Source organism: Zea mays, chromosome 4 (assembly GCF_902167145.1).
Source record: "Zea mays cultivar B73 chromosome 4, Zm-B73-REFERENCE-NAM-5.0, whole genome shotgun sequence".
NCBI classification, from domain to species: domain Eukaryota; kingdom Viridiplantae; phylum Streptophyta; class Magnoliopsida; order Poales; family Poaceae; genus Zea; species Zea mays.
Genome location: NC_050099.1, coordinates 166,601,743 through 166,620,214, shown reverse-complemented (window position 1 = coordinate 166,620,214; position 18,472 = coordinate 166,601,743). Strand labels below are relative to the sequence as shown.

The following is an 18,472-nucleotide window of genomic DNA, read 5'->3' as shown; positions in this document are numbered from 1 at the left end:
AGCAAGGCGAAGCTCGTCAAAGGCTAGAAAGTATTCTCTCAATGAAGATGCAATGCTTTGACGAGTTGACTAAAGAACATGAGGAGCTAAAATGCTCTCATGTTGATTTGGTCCAAAGGTATGAAACTATTTCAATTGAGCAAGATAACACTTTACATTGTATCGCTCAATTAGTAAATAGGAATACCTTGCTTAAGGACCAAGTAGAAAAGCTAAAGGTTGAAAATCTAGCTTTTCAAGAAAAATATGATATGCTCCTATGCTCTCATGAAAATCTTAGAGATGATCATATCATATTAAACATTGCTCATGAGGTTGTGATAGAAAACTTGAAATCTCAACAACCTCACTCATGCACATGTATTCAAATTGATACTATATTACCATGTGCTAATGCTTGTTGTCCGTCGACAAGCAAATCTTCCTTTGAGCTAGAATTTGCAGGAACAAACGATGATTCATATCAAAAGCTCAAGGAAGAAAATGAGAGGCTGAAGATGAGCTTGACACAACTAAAAGGGAAATGCATCGCCCAACCTTCTCAAGATAACTGTGATCACATGGTGAAGAAGCTTGAGACGGGAACAACCGTGGCATGCACTACATCCCTTGAAGAAAATGTCAAGAATTTGAGGATTGCCAAGAGGAAGAAACAAAAGATGAAATTCAACACCTCCTCCAAAAGCCTCAACCACGCCTCCACAAAAGGTAACATCCAAGGTAATGATCAAGCCACACTTCACATTAAGAGGTGTAGTGAATGCTTTGAAGAGGGGCACTTGATTAGGTCATGTCCCTACATTAAAAATGGCTTGATTATTAACAAGGATGATAGACTTTGTTTTAAATGCTCCAAGAAGGGACACTTGCTTAGATCTTGTCCCCATTTAAAACAAAAAGGCATAGGGTTAGAAAAGAAAGTTTTTACTAACCATGTAGCAAGCAACAAACAAGAAAAGAAGAAAACTTCAAAACTTGAAAAACGCCTTTGCTACACATGCCGTAAGAAGGGACATCAATGCAGGGATTGTCCCATTGGTAACAATCCTACTCCTAGCTTGTCAATTAATTCTCATGTAACTAGTCAACCCAAAGTTGCAACTTGTGCTAGAAAGGTAATGAGTTTACCTAGTGCTAACACAAAGGACATTTGGGCTCCTAGATCTTTGTTGACTAACCATGATGGACCCATCAAGCGATGGGTACCAAAGTATCCTTGACAAGCTTTGTAGGAAAAGGAGATGGTATGAAGCCTTGGGGTGCTTGAGAAAATTAATTCAATTTAACTCAAGCTATCAAATCTTCAATGATCTTTATCCGTGATTGACCCAAGGTTATTCTTCAAACTACTACATCTTAAACTCATATCATCTCGAGGAAGTTATTGATGTTGTAGGAAATAAAGAATTATCTTATGCGGAAAATCAAGGCCTACAACATGGAGGAAAGTCGAAGGATGGTAACCTCTATGCTTTTAAAGTGCAAGTATTTTATTATGTGTCTTGTGTAGTCACATAAGAAATGTGTAGCGCTTCAAATGTCTTTAAATTGATATTGCCATTCTTTGAAGAATCTCCTCTCATATGGTAGATTGCACATTCATCATTTCCATACTATGGCAATCTACATGCTTTAATTTATTGCTAGTATGTCATGGCATATTCTTCCTCTAATTATCTTGTTATTGCCATGATTCTAGATATAGAGAGATATTTCATGTTCTTAAAGGAATAAGGTGTCATGTAAGGAATTCAAATCCTTAGAACACTTGTAAATGGAAAACTCTCTCTATAACTAGAATAGTGAGACTAATGATTTTATCTAAGTAACCCAAATAGTCTCACTTGTAGAGAATAAGTTTCTCTTTGGAAGCATGTAATCTAACATGAAAAGAAAAATCAATCCAAATGTTTTATGATGTATTTTTACTTGCTCAAATTGGATATGATTCTTTTACATTTATCGCTTTCCAAATCATGAATTAGATTTATTCCTATAATCTCAAAGGATTATTTATGCTTGTTTTATGAGTTAAAATTGAGCATAACATCATCGATGGATAATCTAGTTCATGCTATGGAGTTTCCATGTTTTGGTAATCTAGCTTCTCATTTCTTATCAAAATGATTACAAAAATGGAAACTAGAGCTTGTGTTGCTACTAACATTTCTCTTGAGTTCAATTATGAAAATCTACAAGAGAGAAAGTGCACAAGTCTCATGGGTTGATCTTCACCCAAAGAAAGAAAGGTAAAAGCAAAGGTATGGGAACTCATCTTCTTAAGTTTGGTTCCCATCTCAATGGGTATTTAATCTAAATTATCATATTCTACCCTTGTGAGGAATAGATTCTTTATTGGACCGAAATTAACTAAGTGTGCATTCAATATCATTTTCATAAATGTGCTTGTTCATTAGAATCTAATTCATGCCTTTGCTATATCCATTCTCATATTGATGCGCTTCTAAGTCATGATAATAAGTATGAAAAAGTAAAATTCCTTTGATTGATCAAAAATGATTAAAAAGGTGCTCATTCCTCTTTTCTGTTAATGTGCACTAACGTTAAGGAATTTACTTCATGTCTATGTGACTCATGGATGATGAATTATGCTTATTTCCTATCTAAAAGAAATCATCCATCATTATATACTCCCTTGTATTACTAACATTCTTCTTGAGTATTTTCAATAAGTTTGAAAGGAAAAAGAAGCCACTGCAAAGGGAGGACTCTCAAATGAAAGAGGAGAACATCAAGAACAACACCACCTACTTCTACGAAACAATCAATGGTGTGGTTGTGAGTATTCTAAACCCTTTCATATTGAGAATACTAGGCTCAAGTTGTTTATTACAAATTTAATGAGCCTTGATCAAGATGTATAATGCTTCTCTCTATTTGTCTTTAAAGTAAATGCATCCATTCAATTCATTCAAATACTTGATGCATATCTTTAGGGAGAGCCTTTTTATCTTGATTATGTTGAGACTATTGCTTTATCTCGGTAATTTCATATAGTCTCTTGCATGAGAATAAGTTCCTCATGAAGTATGCTACTACTTTAAATTCTTGTATTTCACTCTAAAGTAGCATAATTGCTGGATTCTCCTACTCTAAGCTTAATTGATAATCTAATGCATATGTTGTTCTTTTGATCACATCTGTTATTTGTTTGATAATTGAATGACTTCAATCAACAATCATGCTTCTTAGTGACGTATTCAATCGATATCTCTCTTGATATGCACTAAGTTAAAAGGAGAATTCATGATACATGTGATCCATTTGATATTTGCTAACAATAACTTGAAAAGATCACTAGTTGTAGAACTCTCTCTTGTGCAAAATATTTCCATAATATTGTCATTAAGAATAGGTCTTAAGCATCTAAGACTAAGGACAAAGCACAATGAAGAGAGCGTCTCTATGTAAAGGTACAAAAAGGTAAAACTATCTCCTTTCATTTAAACTTGTACCTAAATCTTCCTTTTCTATACATTCTTTGCATATCTTGTATGAAAGGAAGAGAAAGCATGTCCATGTATTATCCCTGCTTCATACCTAGTTTAATTTCCCAAAATTCATTCCTGCTTAGTGCATCTCTGGTAAAACTAGATGAAGTACTTTTATTGTCAAAGAGCTTAAAGCTTAACCTTGTAACGAGGATAAGCTGCCTTTGTTTCAAAGGTGGATGGTCCTTAAGTCTCTTTGAAATCCTTAAGGGAAAATGCTTAAATGGTTTACAACATGCTTTCATAAGTGCATAAATTGTCATGAGCATCACACTTATACTATGACACAATGCACTTCACAATCTATATGATATAGATATGTTCTCATTAACCTAATTATGTGCAATTGGCATTTAAAGCCAAAATATGTGTTCCTCTCCATGCACATACTCAGGGGGAGCAATCTATGTTATATAGAGCTATGATCATGCTTAATTTGATATATCCTCTTGATCATATCTCTTTTATATGCTATGACTAATGTGTTTTCAAGTGAATTTCAAACGAAGTCATAGGTACATTGAAAGGGAATTGGAGTCTTCGGCGAAGACAAAGCTTCCACTCTACTCTATCGGTATTATCTACCCTTCGCCATCACTCCACAATGTCTCTCCATCTTTGGTATAATCTTCACTCATATGTTTTATTTGCCAAAGGGGAGAAAATAGTTAGGAAAGGGGCTTATATCTCACTCAAAGTATCCGTTTTTGGCGATTCATGCCAAAGGGGGAGAAAGTATGAGCCCAAAGCAAAAGGACCGCTCCACCATCCTAATTTTAAAATTAATGGTTTTCAATTGGAAAATTTCAAATTGGTATCTCTTTGTGTTCTAAAGGGGGAGCAAGTAGTATTTTCAAAACTTGATATCTTAAAACCCTCTTGAACACTAAGAGGAGAATTTATTTGAGGGGGAGTTTTGTTTAGTCAAAGGAAAAGCATTTGGAACAAAGGGAGAAAATTTCAAAATTTGAAAATGCTTCGCAAAATCTTATTCATTTACCTTTGACTATTTTGCAAAAAGACTTTGAAATGGTTTTACAAAAAGAATTTGCAAAAACAAAACATATGGTGCAAGCATGGTCCAAAATGTTAATTATAAAGAAATAATCCATGCATATCTTGTAAGTATTTATATTGACTCAATTCCAAGCAACCTTTGCACTTACATTATGTAAACTAGTTCAATTATGCACTTCTATATTTGCTTTGGTTTGTGTTGGCATCAATCACCAAAAAGGGGGAGATTGAAAGGGAATTAAGCTTACACCTAGTCCCTAATTAATTTTGGTGGTTGAATTGCCCAACACAAATAAATTGGACTAACTAGTTTGCTCTAGTGTATAAGTTATACAGGTGCCAAAGGTTCACACTTAGCCAATAAAAAGACCAAATATTGGGTTTAACAAAGGAGCAAAGGGCCAACCGAAGGCACCCTGGTCTGGTGCACCGGACTGTCCGGTGCACCACCGGACAGTGTCCGGTGCACCAGGGAAGACCGACTTCAAACTCTTCACCTTCGGGAATTCCCAGAGCCGGCGCGCTATAATTCACCGGACTGTCCGGTGTACACCGGACAGTGTCCGGTGCTCCAAGAGGACGCGGCTCTGGAACTTGGCAGCCTCGGGAATTTGCAACGGCTGCTCCGCTATAATTCACCGGACATGTCCGGTGTACACCGGACTGTCCGGTGTAACTGCGGGGCAACGGCTACTTCGCGCCAACGGTCACCTGCAGACGCATTTAATGCGCGCCAGAAGCGCGCAGTCGTCAGGCACGCGGGAGCAGGCGCACCGGACACGCTACAGTTCATGTCCGGTGCGCCACCGGACATCAAGGCGGGCCCAGTGTCAGAGCTCCAACGGTCGAAACCCCAACGGCCGGTGACGTGGCTGTCGCACCGGACATGTCCGGTGTGCACCGGACTGTCCGGTGCACCATACGACAGACAGCCTTCACCAACGGCTAGATTTTGGTTGGTGGCTATAAATACCACCCCAACCGGCCACTTCAAGGGGTGGGAGCCCAAGCAACATTCCAAGTCATCTAGTTGACATACTCAAGCCCTCCCAACCACATATATTCATTGATCCATCCTATACACAAGATTTAGACCACTACAACCAACACAAGTGCCACAAAAGAGAGAGCAAGCAAAAGAGAGCTACTCATTTGAGTTTAGCACTAGTGCCTTGTGAGATTCATCGAGAGATAGTGTGTGCTTCATCTTTGTGTTCATTTGCGCGTGGAGTTTTGACTCCCATTGAACTTCCTCCAAAGTTTTGGAGGCTTGTAAAAGCTAGCAAGAGACACCAAAGATTGTGGTGGTCCTTGTGGGATCGAGAGTGATCCTTGAGAAGAAGAAGAGCTCACCGATCCTTGTGTGATCGGGGGAGAGAGGGAAAGGGTTGAAAAAGACTCGTCCTTAAGTGGACTCCTCAATGGGGACTAGGCCTTCGAGGGCCGAACCTCGGTAAAACAAATCACTCGTGTCCATTGTTTTTATTGCTTGTGATTTGTTTGTTTTCCCTTGCTCTAAGTTTTCTTGCACCTTTATTTGCTAATATCATTTGGTTTTGCTTCAAGTTAAATTCCCATTTAGTGAAGCAACACGTTGCAAGAAAGAACTTGTCCTAGTGCTCTTCTCATCTAAGGCTTCTTGCTTTGTTATTCTATAACTTACTAGTTGTATTGATTTATCACTTCCGCATTATTTAGCAATACTCTTTTCAAGCAAGAACTTAGTTTCTATTCTCCGATATTTGTATATCTTGTTCTAACCACTAATCAGGGATCTAGTTGGGGGATAAAATTTTAATTTTCAGGTTCCGCCTATTCACCCCCCCTCTAGGCGACTTTCAATTACCCGCCAGCAGCTCACCGGAGACACCATGTTCGGCGCCCTCCGAGGGCAACATGGCGCTTCCCCCCCCCCCTCCTCCTTGCGAAAAGGCGACGCAGGGGCGTATGTAAAAAAGTCGAGTTTGTCCCTGACCGTCCTCTTGCCCTGTGCGGAGGCTCGGGGGCTGCTCTCGCAAACCCGGCTCCGGCCAAACCGTTGACAGCGTCAACATACCAGCCCGAGAACTTGGGACCCGACCGTGCACCCGGGCTACGGCCAGCTCGCATGAGGGAACGACCAGACCAGCCGAAGCATTGCGTGAGGCATTAAGACCTCGGAGGAGTAAATCCACTCCTCCGAGGCCTCGGGGGCTACACCCGGCGGGTGCGCTCGCGCGCACCCACTGGAACAAAACGCAACCGAGAAAGGCTGGTCCCCTTGCAAAAAAGTGCGACACAAGCCTCCAAGCGAGTGTTAACACTCCCTTCGAGGCTCGGGGGCTACTGTCGGGGACCATAATTAGGGGTACCCTCAAGACTCCTAATTCTCAGCTGGTAACCCCCATCAACACAAAGCTGCAAAGGCCTGATGGGTGCGATTAAGTCAGGGATCGGTCCATTCGAGGGACTCGATCACGCCTCGCCCGAGCCTAGCCTCGGGCAAGGGCAGCCGACCCCGGAGGATCTCTGTCTCGCCCGAGGCCCCCCTCCAGCGACAAACATACTTCCGGCTCGCCCGAGGCCCTGTCTTTGCAAAGAAGCAACCCTAACCAAATCGCCGCGCCAACCGACCAAATTGCAGGAGCATTTAATGCAAAGGTGGCCTGACACTTTTATCCTGACGCGCGCCCTTCAGTCGACAGAGCCGAAGTGACCGCAGTCACTTCGCCGCTCCACTGACCGGCCTGACAGAAGGACAGCATCGCCTGCGCCGCACCGACTGCTGTGCCACTTGATAGAGTGAGGCTGACAGGCAGTCAGGCCCGGCCTCAGGCACCATAGGAAGCTCCGCTTCACCCGACCCAGGGCTCGGACTTGGGCTCAGCCCCAGAAGACGGCGAACTCCGCTCCGCCCGACCCAGGGCTCGGACTTGGGCTCAGCCCCGGAAGACGGCGAACTCCGCTCTGCCCGATCCAGGGCTCGGACTCGGGCTAAGCCCCGGAAGACGGCGAACTCCGCTCTGCCCGACCCAGGGCTCGGACTCGGGCTAAGCCCCGGAAGACGGTGAACTCCGCTCCACCTGACCCAGGGCTCGGACTCGGGCTCAGCCCCTGAAGATGGTGAACTCCGCTCTGCCCGACCCAGGGCTCGGACTCGGGCTCAGCCCCTGAAGACGGCGAACTCCGCTTCGCCCGACCCTAGGGCTCGGACTCAGCCCTGGCCTCAGCCGACGGTCTCCGCCTCGCCCGACCCAGGGGCTCGGACTCGACCTCGGCCACGGAAGACAGACTCGACCTCGACCTCGGAGGAGCCTCCACATCGCCCAACCTAGGGCGCGGACCGGCCACGTCAACAGGAGGCGCCATCATTACCCTACCCCAAGCTGACTCAGGCTACGGGAAACAAGATCGGCGTCCCATCTGGCTCGCTCCGCCAGACAAAGTAATGATGGCGCCCCGCACGCTCTATGACGATGGTGGCTCTCGGCCCCCTTACGGAAGCAAGAGGACGTCAGCAAGGACTCGACAGCCCTGACAGCTGTCCTTCCGCCAGGCTTCAGCGCTCCTCCGACGGTCACGACACCACACGAACCGGGTGCCAAAACCTCTCCGGCTGCCATGATGGCATGTACTTAGGGCGCTAGCTCTCCTCCGCTAGACACGTTAGCACTCTGCTACACCCCTATTGTACACCTCGATCCTCTCCTTACGCCTATAAAAGGAAGGACCAGGGCCCTCTTAAAGAGGGTTGGCCGCGCGAGGACGAGGACGAGACAGGCGCTCGCGTGAGGCCGCTCACTCCCTCTCCCGCGTGGACGCTTGTAACCCCCTACTGCAAGCGCACCCGACCTGGGCGCGGGACGAACACGAAGGCCGCGGGATTTCCACCTCTCTCACGCCCACCTCCGGCCGCCTTTTCCCCCCTTCGCGCTCGGCCTCGCGCCGACCCATCTGGGTTGGGGCACGCGGCGACATTTCACTCGTCGGCCCAGGGACCCCCCGGTCTCGAAACGCCGACACATCTAGAGCTCACCTCAAATTGTTTTCTGCAGAAAAATAAAGAAGCTAATGGGTACAGACACGAGACAGTCTTATATTGGGACTCGATCAACTTGGTGTTTGGGAAAGATCATGCAACCGATGAAGCGACAAAGACCCCAGCTGATGGTGCGAGAGATATGAGTAAGGAAGAGGGAACCAGTAAAGAGTTTACTTCATCAACAACCTCAGGAAGCTTGAAGAGGCAACGGTCCAGTGATTCTTTCACCAACATCGGAGGAGATAGATGGGTTAGATGAAGACATATTTTTAGACTTGTTTGATATCTTAACAGGTGATGTGCGCAAGTACGAGTCCTTATTGGCACTTCCAGTGATTCTGAGGGGCACGCTGAGTTAATTAAACTGTTGTTGGGTGTGTTTGATGTTACTGTCTTAGTATATGTTGGATGAATTGAACATCACGTTGAGTAGCAAGTAATGTGTTCCAATGATATGTAGACATTTGAGACAAATCTGCATTATTATTAGTTGATGTGGTTACTTCCCTCTAAATATGTTGTGTACAAGTTAACAGGTACTGTGTACAAGTTGATGTAGTTACTTTCCTCCAAATATGTAAATTCCATATATAACTACCCAAACAAGATATTGAATTTGATTCATGGAAATAATTCCATTAGCATCCAAACAAAAAAATTGAATTGAATCAAATTCTAAGGAATTACTTTTTTTAGGAATCTAATATCTAAAATGTTATTCATGGAAGGAGTTTCATTTCCAAGGAAACAAACGGCCCCTAATAGTTAGTGGCTAAAATTAGCTAGAAACATCTAAACACCCCAGTTAATAGTTCAGCTATTAGCTATTTTTAGTAAATTAGCTATTAGTTAGCTAGCTAATTCCACTATCATTTTTTTAGTCAACTAACTATTAGTTCTAGTGCATTCAAACACTCTCTAAAGCTAATAATTGGCTATTAAAATCAGCTAAAGATATCCAAACAGTAGCTAATAATTCAGCTATTAGTTACTTTTAGTAAATTAGTTAATAGTTTGCTAACTAATTCACAACTTTTTAATCAACTAACTATTATCTCCGTTACATACAAACACCCCTTAATTCCGTGAGGTAGTCCATACGGTCCATCACCCTGTGTGTATACATATCCACCGATTATATATTATTCTTTTTAAACATACCAAAGATTGATGTAAAATCTATATAGAATTTCTCGTTTAAAAAATCAAATGAATTCATTACAACAATACTCTTGGCGTAGAATCTATATAGCGTTACTCGTCAAAAAAATGAAATGAGTTCAGCACAACAAAGCGTTTCTAGATCCTGAATAACGCCTTTGAGGCGAGTAACTTACACCAATATAAAGCTGCCTTACAGCAATGAGCAATCAGAAACTACCGATAAAATCATTTCGGCCCTACAGCATCTAGTATTCCTCGGCACCCTACTACATAGCCTCATCTTTTGGTCGTCAAATAAAAATTGGGGAAATTTGAGCAACCAAAATTTATCCTCAAACTGCCTTCTTGTGTACTATATATGCGTAATCTTTCCTACCTGTTTCTATGGATTCTGCTACTCACAACTCGTCGTGAGATTCAGGATCTAAATCACTACTGTTGGCTGATGCTGAATGATCCCCTTCTCGAGCCTTAGGTTCCTGAGACGTTTCGGTGTACTCACCCTCGTTGGGTGCAGATTCCGAAGATGTGGTTTTCCCCTTGCTAGCAGGCTCTTCCTCTGCTATTTTCTTCTCGGCCTTGGGTTTTGGTTTTGGAATTCTGTTGACACTTGAGACCTGCACAATAAAAGGGTATAGATATGATTACTGCCATGAGTAATATGCAGACTTTTTGTTGGGTCCACTACCAAATTACTAACCTTATCTTGTAAGTCCAGAACTTTCTCATAAACTTGTTCAGATGTGAAAACTGGTGAGCTATAGACAGGGGTACTGCAAAATGCTCAACCGGAGTTAGCCACCTTTTACAAGTACAAGAAAACAAAAAAAAGCAAGCTGGCTCAAAACGTATACTTTTTCTGCAGGTTTTCCTTCTCCTCCAGCCAAGCTTTCACTTTCTCTGCTTGACTCACAACCTAAAGCCAGAGCATTACATGACCACCAAAATGAGCATTACATATAATCACAAAACAAGTCGACGTCATTAAGCTCACAGGTTTACCTCATCTACTCTCTTTTTGGGGAGCCATTGTTTATTTGTCTCCCACTTGTTCACAATCTGAAAAACCAAACATGCACTGAATTGAGAACAGAATAACACATCAACCATGAGTTAAATCAAACTGTTATACTGAGCAATTCCACAACATAGATAAAATGAATGTAAAGTGATGGTTTTGTTCCCTGCTATGGAATTTAGTGTATACTAGGATTTAGTTTTTTTCCTGCTTCCATGAAATTATTGAACAATTAATTTTGCAATAAAATATAATCATCTAGAAGCCATGCTGGAGAATCATGGCCTGCACATATTACTTTAGAACAATTACAGCCCTGAGAGAATCAAGTAAGACTGTCCAAAAAAAACAAAGCAAAAAACATTCATGAAAAGAAAAAAAATGTTTAGATCATCACAGTGTCAGGTTGTGTTACAGTGGCAAGGTTTTTGTGTTTGTTGCACCATTCTTCCCAAGATTTTTGCTTTAAACATTAGTAAGATTGAATTATTCTGTTTCTTATGCAAAGAGTATCTCAGCTTGGTTTGAGACAGGGGATCCTCTTCACCAATGCTGTTCATTCTAGTTATGCATGTGTTGCACTCTCTGTTCTTGAAAGCCAATGAGTTGGGTCTATTGCAGCCCCTTCTAAGACAGGGTAATGGGCAGAGTCTCTCTTTATGCGGATGATGTCGTGGTCTTTTTGAAGCTCAACAGGAACGAAGTCATAGTGGTCAAAGAAATTTTGAGGATCTTTGGGGAGGCTTCTGGTCTTGTCACAAACATAAACAAATGCAACCTGACCCCTATTCGTTGTGTTGAGCAAGACCTCAGTGTTGCACAAGATCTATTCCCCTGCAACATTGTAGATTTACCAGGCAAGTATTTGGGTTTGCCCCTTTCTATTAAGAAGTTGCCTAGAAGTGTTTTTTCTGGAGCTCATTGACAAGGTGGCTGATAAGCTACCTGGTTGGAAAGCTGTGTTAATTAACCCAGCGGGAGCGCGACCTTGGTTAAATCAGTGCTTTATGCAGTCCCTATCTACTATTTTATAGCACTTCAGTGCCCTAAATGGGTTGTCAAGGCTATCAAAAGCTGGTAGAGAAACCCTAGTAAAGACTGTTCTGTCATCTCAACCTATCTACCACTTAACAGTGTTCCCACCGCAAAAATGGGTCATTCAGAGGATTGATCGTATCCGGCAAAGTTTTCTTTGGAAGGGTGATGGCCCAGAAAATTCGAGTGGTGGTTATTGTCTAATCAAATGGTAAGTCACAGTGAGGCCCAAGTCTCTAGGAGGCCTTAGGATCTTAGATTTAGAACGCTTCACACGGGCACTACGTTTGCGTTGGATGTGGTACAACTGGAAAAATGAGGATAGAGCCTGGGTGGGTCTGGACATTCCCTGTGATAAAACTGATCAAGACTTATTTCACGCCTCTACGGTGGTCACAGTGGGCAATGGCAATAAGGCATTGTTTTGGAAATCCAGTTGGATCTCTGGGAGGACACCTCGTCACATTGCACCATCTCTTTTCAAAAAAAACGAGACATAAGAATATCACGGTCAATAGGGGACTAGAGGAAAATAGATAGATATCCAATATCTGGTCGGTTCAGGAAGGTACTAAAATTCAAGAATTGATGGCACTTTGGGAAGCCATCAATGACGTGGAAAGAGACGTTGCAAATGAAGATCAAATCTTATGGCGCTGGACTGCCAATGGCGAATACTCTACCCGTAGCGCCTACCAAGCTCAGTTTAATGGAAGCATGTCTAGAATTAAAATTGAAGCAATATGGAAGGCAAAAGCCAAGCCTAAATGTCGTTTTTCCGCGCGTGGACGCTCCTGCATGAAAAGATCCTCACAGCTAACAATTTGCAGAAGAGGGGATGGGATCACAATCCTATTTGTCCTCTTTGTCACATAGATCCAGAAACTCTGAGTCACCTGTGCAAAGATTGTAGTTACTCAAAAAGCATTTAGCGGACTTTGTTACATTGGACCAATCTCAAATCTTTAGCAAACCTAAACCAAGATGGTCAGATACATACTTGGTGGAGAAGATGTAGACTCAGAATTGATAAACCAAGACAAAGGTTATTTGACGGGCTAGTGGTCTATTTTTTGTGGAATATATGGAAAGAAAGAAATAGGAGAATTTTTCGAAATTCCGGGAATGATCAACTTGTCGTCTCCCATCAAATCAAGGAGGATGTCTTACAATACAATGCGGCTTTCTCTATCTTTTGATCAGAGAGTTCTCTAATGGTGGTCTTTTAGGGATTTTTTTTGTTTTTTTCTTTCTTTCTCTCTCTTCTTTTTTTTTGTAATGGTTGTAGTTGGGACTTTGTTGGCCAGTAGTCCCTGTATTTGGTTAGTTGTACTGATTCTCCTTCTTTAAATATATTCGGCAATCCTCTTGCTGTCCTTTCGAGAAAAAAAGGCTATAGATAAAATTCGGAGAGGATTCCTTTGGAAAGGAAGAACTGACATCAAAGGAGGTCATTGTGCAGTGGGTTGGGCTAAGGTATGCAAACCAGTGAACCAAGGAGGTATGGGTCTCAACAACTTAGATGTTCTAGGGTGGGCTCTAAACTTGAGGTGGTTCTGGCTTAAAAAAACACAACCGGACAGACCCTGGACAGAGTTTGACATCCAAATACATCCGCAGCAGCCCTTTTCTCAGCCTGTGTGTGTTCCATTGTTGGCGACGGTGCTTCAACTCTTTTCTGGACAGATCGCTGGCTCCACGGGCAATCCTTTAAGCAGATTGCTCCTTCCCTGCTAAGCCGTATACCCAAAAGAGTTCAGAATTGCAGAACTGTCAAGGAAGCTTTGATTGATAATAGATGGGTGAATGGTATCTCTGGAAGTCTGCCGGAGCAGGTTCTATTTGAGTACTTCAGGGTTTGGGACTTGATTCAGGGGGTTCATCTTCATCCGAGACAATTGCATATTTGGGACTCTAAACATAACGCTCCGTGATATTGTCATCCGAAAGATTTACTTCGCAAAAAGGGGACTACAAACATCTTCTACTCGATTATACTACCATTTAGCCTATAGTCTAGCTTTTCTAATCTAATTTCATGTATTTTTCCCTGATTAGCCGCTTGTAGCCCTATGTAATTATACGCAGCTCGCCTGCGCTCTCGCGCTCACCAGGATCAAGTGAATAGCTGGCCAACAGGAAGCTAGTATTTGCAACTTGCAGCTTGTCAGCACTCACCAGCATGAAGCTAGTATTTGCAACTTGCAGGATGCAAACAACTCTTATTGCTCACGTAATGCTCATGAAACACCAGGACAACGATACAGTTTTTCCATGGTCGGTGTGTCCATGGGCTATGATGCAGACGAGGCGCCCCGTCCAGCATGACATCGCCCAGCACGACCTTACCTAGCGCGATCTCGCCCAGCGCGGTGGTCGGCGCGGCAGTGGCCTCGGCCAGCGTGCAGGGTCGAGCTCGGCAGATGGCGCAGCAGGGGTGAGCCCGGGGCCTGGACAGGGCATGGGGCGGCTGTGGGTAGGACGGTAGCCGGTCGGTCGTCCATGGCGGCATGGAGACAAATCGCATGCACAAGGTAATTTGGTCTCCTTAGATACAAAATACAGGGAACAAAGTAATAAAAGGAAGATTATACAATAACTGGTAGTATAATCAATTAGAAGATGTTTGTAGTCCCTATTTTGCGAAATAAATCTTTTGGATGGCAATATTGCAAAGCGCTATGTTTAAAGTCCCAAATATGCAATTGTCACATCTTCATCCAGGGGTTCCTGATAGGCACAGACGTCTACCCACATCCTCGGGGGAATACTCTGCCAAATCTGCATATAGACGGTTTCTAGCTGGGTCAACTTTGTTTGAGCCAGCTGAGAGGATTTAGAGAAGTTGGGCTCCTCCGCATTGCAAATTCTTTGTTTGAGCCATCTTTGCGATCAACAGGAAGAAACAGTCCATCACATTTTGGTTTCCTGTGTTTTTGCTAGGGATATTTGGTTTCAAGTCCTAAGCAAGGTGGGGTTGCAGTCTCTTTTCCCTGGGGCTGCTTTTTTGTTTTCCAGGAATGGTGGAGGGAGGCTGAAAGCAGGGTGCCAAAGCTCCAGAAAAAGGGGTTCAACTCAATAGTGATCCTTGTGGCCTGGTGGTTGTGGAAACATAGGAATGCATGTGTGTTCGATGGTGCCTCCCCAAACAGCAACATTGTCCTGCAACATATCTATCAAGATGCTCATATGTGGGGAATGGCTGGGGCAGCAGACATTAGGAGGCTCTGGCCTTAGCGCTGGGAGTGCTTGTTTGCTGCTGGTTTGTAGTAGTGTGGTTCTTCATGCACATTTATGTGTATGCCTGTGCTTGGCCGCCGTGAGGCTATTTTTTGTACTGTTTTGGCCATCTAAGACCTTTTTCTCTTCTTAATATAATGATGCGCAATTCTCCTGCGTTTTCGAGAGAAAAAATTATTATTAAGTTCTCTTATTGATACCTTTTGCAGCTCATCAAGATACAATCGAGCATTTTCACAGGCAGCTGGTCGGGCTTTTAATTCACTCAATCTGGGTAAAGGGAAAACAAAACAATCTCAGTCATTGACCCATATGTACTAAAGGGTATAAACATTTAGTTACCTGAAAAGAATCGGTTCACCAATGGCCTTAAGTTGACCAAGGCGTTCTTTGAATTCATTAGCTTGAGCATCTTCACCGTCCATGTACAACCAATCCTGCACCTGCAATTGTCATACAAACAGCTTCACTACTTCAGCATAAGACTTAATCAACTAAGGGCCTGTTTGTTTACCCCCCAGATGATATAATCTGGATTAAATAATTCTAAGAGGCAAACAAACAGTCCAGCTTATTTGCCCAGATTATATAATCTAACCCCTTGGATTATGATAATCCATAAGCAAGTGAGGAGGTGCTTATTTCAGATTATTTTTTCCCACTTCCCCACTACCCTTTCAAGTTTCCTAGAAATTACCCACCATTGCCATTATAATCCACCGAATCGTTTTTGCGCCTAGTACTAGTCAATTTGGGGATGAAGAAGGTGACATGAATGCCTTCCGTGATAATATTGCTAATGCAATATTTGCCAATGTCAATTGAATTATTTTTTGTATATATATGAGTTTCAACCTAGTACAAATATAGAGGGCATTCTTGTCTTCCTCATACAAAAGAATCCTATTAACAACTCAAATAATCTGGGTAAACAAACAGGACTACTCAGATTATATAATCCAGATTATATAATCCTCCAAAAATAATCCAGATTATATAATCCATGGGGTAAACAAACAGGCCCTAAGACTAAGAGCAAGCTTAGTTTTAAACAACCTTGCTAAGTTTCTCCGCAAAGGATTCCCTCTCCTGTTCAGTTGAGACAGTCAAAATATCTGTGCTTTCTTCCAACTGTGATATATTAAATGGCAGCAAGCAGTCAATATTATACAATTGCAATCAAACTTTGTTACATTGTCAAGTTTATCTAACAAGATTATCAGGGTAGCATTGAGTTTCAGTGAAAAAACAACACTCTAAAAATTATTGTACATATACAAAATAGTAGAGGGATCACCCATTATCTGGGGTACAATGACAAAAATACATGATGTATATTAATGCTAAAAAGAAAAATTAAAAACTAAACCATCTTAGCAAAGTGTCAACAAAGAAAGCATAAAAGAAAATATACCTTCTCCTTCATAGAATATACGTATGACTCTAGGTTATTCTTAAGTTCGGCAGTTTTCCTCCGCTCAGCATCCTTCTTATCGAGTGCCTCTAACCTATTTTTTGCTTCAGAATACAACTCCTTTGAAAGAATTGTTCCACCACCAGTTGTTTTTTCCACAACCTATAAATAATTGACATTTGAATCAAACTATGACGCATGACGTGCCAATATTACTGTCAAATTACCAGAGCAACTAAAGCTTACCTTCAATGGAACCCTAAATGTTCTTTTCTTTAGCACCTTCTCTGTAATAATTTCTTGAACATTACTCCCATTAATGGGAGTGCTGGAATTATTATCACTGCCAGAACTCAAATTTTCCTTAATATCTGTCGTGCTATTAGCTACTCCTACTTTAGAAGATGAATTCTGATTGGTGATGTTACTCTCTGGAGTCAATATCTTCTTTGGAACTTCAACCCATTCAGTTATCTCAATTACTGCTTCTGCTCTATCAAGAGCGATAATTCCACTTCTGCTCAAAGAAAAATGTAGATTTGCTTTGATGGGTGCAGATAAATTACGGTGTGCATACCTGGTTGAAAAAGGAATATGTTTAGTTTATGCAAAAAAAAATAAGCATACAGTGGGTACAAAAAAACAGATTAGTAATAAAATTACATTGGTCGAATTCATTATAAGATTGAGCGTTTTAGTTTGAATGATTTATAAACATGGCAATACCATATATGTTTATAAGGATGAATTACATTAAGAATGTTTAGTACTTTAGTTTTAATGATCAAGACTAGAAGGGGAAAATACATGAAGAAGTATGGCCACTTACTTTTCACTGGCATCTGTCAGTCCCGATACAGAATACTCTGCAAACTTGTGTGATGGAATGCCTGGAGGCAGTTCATAAGCTTTGTCATAGTTGAGAGACATATCAAAATCCTTGGTATGTCTGATGGATCTAAACATCTGTAGATAACAAATGGGTATCGAGCTATATTAGTCCAGATACATGACGAAGAGTTCACCCACAAGAGAAAAGGAAAACAACTTTACTAACCTTTACTGGCATTTTCTTCATTCTTGGCACCAAAATTTTATCAATGCTTTCATCCTTGAAATAACCCGGAGGGCACCTCGTCACATTGCACCATCTCTTTTCAAAAAAACGAGACATAAGAATATCATGGTCAATAGGGGACTAGAGGAAAATAGATGGATATCTAATATCTGGTCGCTCGGCTATTTCTTCCATAGACCAGACACGACTGGCCAGCGCGGACGTCCCGGGAGCCCCGTTCGCCGACGTCTGCACGCGCGCGGCGCGCAACGAGCTCCGCCACCTGCCGTCGTGAAGCAGTGGTGGCGTCGCGTCGGGCGGAGCTTCGGAGGGCGGCCGCACGAATCAGCGAGGAGAGTGTGGTGCTTCGGCAATCCGCGCTCGGCTGCCGGTTGGGGACATCGCGTCGGGCGGAGCCGCGGACGGCTGCTGGTCGACCGACACCAGATAAGGTCGCGTCGTCGTCGTCCGTCGCTCCGTCTCGGCTTCCACCATCAGCGGCCGCGCTCGCGACAAGGTTTCTCGCGATCTGGACGGTCAGGTAAGCGTCTTTCTCAAGGCAGTCGGGTGGGGGGTCGCTGTTGAGGTCGGCCACTGTGGCTTACCTCTCGATGGGGGCCGGTCTGGGGTCAGTATCATGCGACAGTACGCGCGAAAGGGTTGTCGCCGGAAAACGCTTGCGCCTTCGGAAGCAGATGGCATTCGTGCTTTGGTGGTGAAAGCGGAAAATTTGTTGCTTCCGGAAAATGTTGCTGATGCTCATCATGGGGAGGTCACCAGTACGTTTTCTTCGCCGACGTGTTCTGCATCTCCGCTGCATGATCTGGGTAAGGTTTCTGCGGCTGGAGGTGGTGGCTGTAAACTGGGATGGGACTCAGCTCCGGCAAAGTCCGAGTGGATGGAGGCGTTACAGTCCGTTGGTGAAGACACAATGGGGGTCTACAGGTCGGGACCTGTGCGGACGCCTGTTCATAGTCCGCTTCACCCTCCTCCT

At 43.0% G+C, this 18,472-nt stretch overlaps 1 protein-coding gene across 2 annotated transcripts; it reads right to left on the bottom strand.

Moving 5' to 3' along the window:
- Positions 1-9,717: 9,717 nt before the first annotated feature.
- Positions 9,718-18,104, bottom strand: LOC100280907 (uncharacterized). Of its 2 annotated transcripts, NM_001153827.1 has the most exon segments (11): positions 9,830-10,331; positions 10,415-10,487; positions 10,569-10,630; positions 10,717-10,773; positions 15,208-15,277; positions 15,350-15,450; positions 16,064-16,138; positions 16,422-16,583; positions 16,668-16,998; positions 17,251-17,387; positions 17,479-17,961. In NM_001153827.1, coding segments are annotated over 11 exon segments (1,404 nt in total). In that variant the 5' UTR covers positions 17,596-17,961; the 3' UTR covers positions 9,830-10,112.
- Between the last annotated feature and the right edge of the window lie 368 nt (positions 18,105-18,472).